At 37.7% G+C, this 3,695-nt stretch overlaps 1 protein-coding gene across 1 annotated transcript; it reads left to right on the top strand.

The window, feature by feature from the left end:
* Positions 1–804: 804 nt before the first annotated feature.
* On the top strand, positions 805–3,356 carry LOC137498931 (uncharacterized). Its single transcript, XM_068226780.1, has 2 exons — positions 805–1,464; positions 3,351–3,356. The coding sequence occupies exons 1-2, from the start codon at positions 805–807 to the stop codon at positions 3,354–3,356; spliced, it is 666 nt and encodes a 221-aa protein (XP_068082881.1).
* Positions 3,357–3,695: the final 339 nt, after the last annotated feature.

The following is a 3,695-nucleotide window of genomic DNA, read 5'->3' as shown; positions in this document are numbered from 1 at the left end:
GAGAAAGATACCGGGGAGAGAAACGTATCAGTCACCAAAGGAAGTAAAAATTATCACACAACAGTAAGGAAATTGAAGAGAAAGACACCGCGGGATTGAATACTTAATTGAAAGTTAGACCCGAGAAAATAGCCTGATAACTTACTGCTGAACCAACGTGGAGGTCAAAAGAGAATGATATTGCGGAACATTGTGGGAAGCAATAGAGCCCAACATGCAGTTGGTGAAAGAAATACTTGGAGATTTGTCAAGAAAATAGGCTCGGATGAGAAACTGATAATTAAGTATTGAGAAAATGATGTTTAAATATGAATATTTTCCAGAAGTAGATTGTTAGATGGAGTGATAGGAGGATATTTTATCATTTTTATTGAAATAATTGTAGGTCTTCATATTTCATTTTTATTTTAAAATATGATTGAATTTACTCTTGATATTTGGATTAATAGTTAGTATGTAAGTAAATGATGAATACCACATGGTGAATAATTATTTTTCTCTTTTTGGGAAACTATTTCTGAAATGAATTCAAAGGAAAATGATCTGATTTCGTTGGGAAGTTGCTCATACTTTGACTGGCAGGATGATATCAATCCTCAGGAAGGTCTATATTTCAAATAGTTTGAGAAACTAAGTGAATATTTAGTATATAAGACTTGATTGCTAGCTTTAAGGATATTTTTGATTTAGAAATTGAAGATTTCACATATTTATTGACACTGTGTGATATTAGAGTACTTGAAAAGTTAAAGTTGATTAGGAAATTAGAGAATTATTCGAAGTATTACTGAAATTGACGAGAAAATGGCAACTCAGGGAAGAGTGCAAACCAGAAGGGAACAAGAAGAAGAAATGAAAAGAGCACAGGAAAAACATGAAGGAATGCCGTGGTGGTTCCTAGAATATATGAAGAAACAGGAGAAAGAAAAACAAGAACGTGAGGAGAAAGAAAAGAAACAAGAAGAAGAGAGACAGAAAGAAAAACAAGAACGTGAGGAGAAAGAAAAGAAACAAGAAGAAGAGAGACAGAAAGAAAAACAAGAACGTGAGGAGAAAGAAAAGAAACAAGAAGAAGAGAGACAGAAAGAAAAACAAGAACGTGATGAGAAAGAAAAGAAACAGGAAGAAGAGAAGGATAGGAGACGGGCAGAGAAAGAACAAAAGCAACGTGAAGAAAGGAGGAAAGAACAGGAAGAATGGCAACAAAAGCAACGTGAAGAAAGGAGGAAAGAACAGGAAGAATGGCAACAAAAACAACGTGAAGAGAGGAAAAAGGAACAACAAGAACTCTTAAAGGAATTCCGGAGAGAGTTGACAGAAGAAATCAGAAAGAAACAGGAGGAAATACAGGAAGACAACACAAGAACTCGATTGGAAATACAGAATAAGCTAGCTGAAATGACTCAGAGTATGGAGAATAGAAACAAGCAGATACACGAAGAAATGGACAAAATTAAAGGACAGGTTACAGAAAGCCAGGAAATCATCAAGAAGTTGAAGGATGAGGAGATTAGCAAACTGACCAGCGATCTCCGAGAACTAAAAGTCAGTAATGAGAAGAAATGGGACGAATTGAGTGAAATAACAAGCGACATGAAAGGATTGAATGTCAGACATCAAGAATTGGAGGAGAAACTCGATCAGGCTGCTGGCACGGTGGCCGGAAAAATTAATGAGTTAAAAGAAAAGATCGAGAGCGATAAGAATGAGGCGGACCAGAAGGTGGAGAAGACGGAAGAGGAGTTAAGGCAGATTAGGAAGGAGATACAAGAAATTAAGATAGAAAACCAGACAACGAAATCCGTTATTTCGAATTATAGTGAACGGCAAAAAGCGATAGAGATTCAGATTAATGAGAGGGAGACTACACCATCAAGAACACTGGATCCAAGTAGGCAGAGCATAGATTTGGTAAATGGAAGCAATCAAAGTGAAAGTCCAACCATAATAAACGTCATAAAAACTTACGACGACCGCCCAAAGCATTTTGACAACACATCAAAAATCTCACGTAAGCAATTTCTCAGAGATATTGAGGAACATTTTCGCGAGGGTAGAATTCAAGAGGATAAGAAGCTGCGCGTGATAGAAAAACATCTAGACGGAAACCCGAACATCTGGTTCCAAGCCTTTAAATATACTTTCCACAGCTATGAGGAATTTAAGGCAGCGTTCCTAAGGAAGTTTTGGAGCCCAGAAATTCAACAACAACTAAGAATAGAACTTTACGCAAGAAAGTTTTCGTTAACGGGTCAAACCCGATTCAGTGACTACTTCTCTTTTCAATTTCACCGATTTCAGGACTTAGACTCAGCACCAAGCGAGCTAGAGGCCATAAAAACTATTCAAAGGCAATTCCCACCGCAGGTGCAGAGGTTATTAGCAGCCTCAGATGTTGAAACCGCAGTCGATATGGAGAGGAAGCTAAGGCAGATTGATATGACATCCTCATATCCATTGAATAGAAATATACGGAATACGGCCCAAGAAGAAGTAATAAATACCATCAGTCCCGAGGAAACAAACCATAGGGAAAGTCACAAGTCAAAGAATAGGCCAGAGGACCATGACGAACACAGAGAGAATTGCAGAAAGAGATGTTGTTGCCAATGCAGTGGCAATTCTAATGGGCAATGTGGACAGATTAATAGTAGACATAACTAATATTATACAAATAATCCAAGGTTTCGAGGCAGTAGGAACCAACAGCATTTTAGAAACAGAACATGGATTAATAACCGGAAAGGACAGAATAATTATCGCAGGAACGAAGAAAACCGTAGGTATATACAGCAACTACGAGAGGAAAGACGAAATAAGAACAGATGGGAAGAAGCAATAAAAGATAAAGATATAAATGGAGACATCGAGGGAGCAGAGAGCCTCGAATTGCAATCATATAAACGAAGGAAAGCAGAAGAGGGGAGACTCAATCCAAATACTCCTGAATTCATAGGAAATTCGGAGCCACCTGAAAAAAAACTCCGATTTCCAACTGAGAAGTGAGGAGAGATCAAGTAGCGAAAGAAATGGTAAATTTGACAAAATTCGTAGTTGGATAATTGCGCAAGTAGACCACTGGGATATTCGACCTGATGACCTGCTTGACGAAAATGATCATGGGAAAGAAAGAACAAAATTTAGGTTACCCGTAATCGTAGTAACAGTGGCCGACATAAAGTTGCATTGCTTGGTGGACTCTGGAGCAAGTATTAGTGTAATGGCATTAACATTTTTCCAAGAGCTTACTAAAAGAATTTACATACCGACAATCCCAGTATCAGGAGTTAAAATAAGAGGAATAATCCCAGATAAATCTGTTGATTGCAACCTGCAAGCATATGTTACAGTCATGATAGGAAGGCACAGATTTGAACATCCATTCATGATTATGAAGACGATAAAATATAATATCATCTTTGGTATAGATTTCATGTTAACGACACGAATGACCATTGATATGGAAAGACGAGAAGTCCGGTTCCCAGTAACAGAAAGTGGTGGAACGCAGTCTATAGAGACCATACAACTTAATAATCTTACGGACGAAAATGAACACTTGAAGATTATGGTGAAGAAAATTGATCCTGAAGTCATGGAAGGCCAAGGTCAAAAGAAAGACGTGTATGAACAAGAGATAGATTTAGAATTAATTGAAAGGCTTGAAGAAATAATGGCTATCGAAGAGGAGGAGG

This window comes from Anabrus simplex, chromosome 3 (genome assembly GCF_040414725.1).
Source record: "Anabrus simplex isolate iqAnaSimp1 chromosome 3, ASM4041472v1, whole genome shotgun sequence".
Lineage (NCBI taxonomy): Eukaryota > Metazoa > Arthropoda > Insecta > Orthoptera > Tettigoniidae > Anabrus > Anabrus simplex.
This window is presented reverse-complemented; position numbering and strand designations above follow the sequence as displayed.

Bases quoted from the DNA above. Each gene is read 5' to 3' on its own strand.
- LOC137498931 (XM_068226780.1), top strand. From the start codon at position 805: ATGGCAACTCAGGGAAGAGTGCAAACCAGAAGGGAACAAGAAGAAGAA.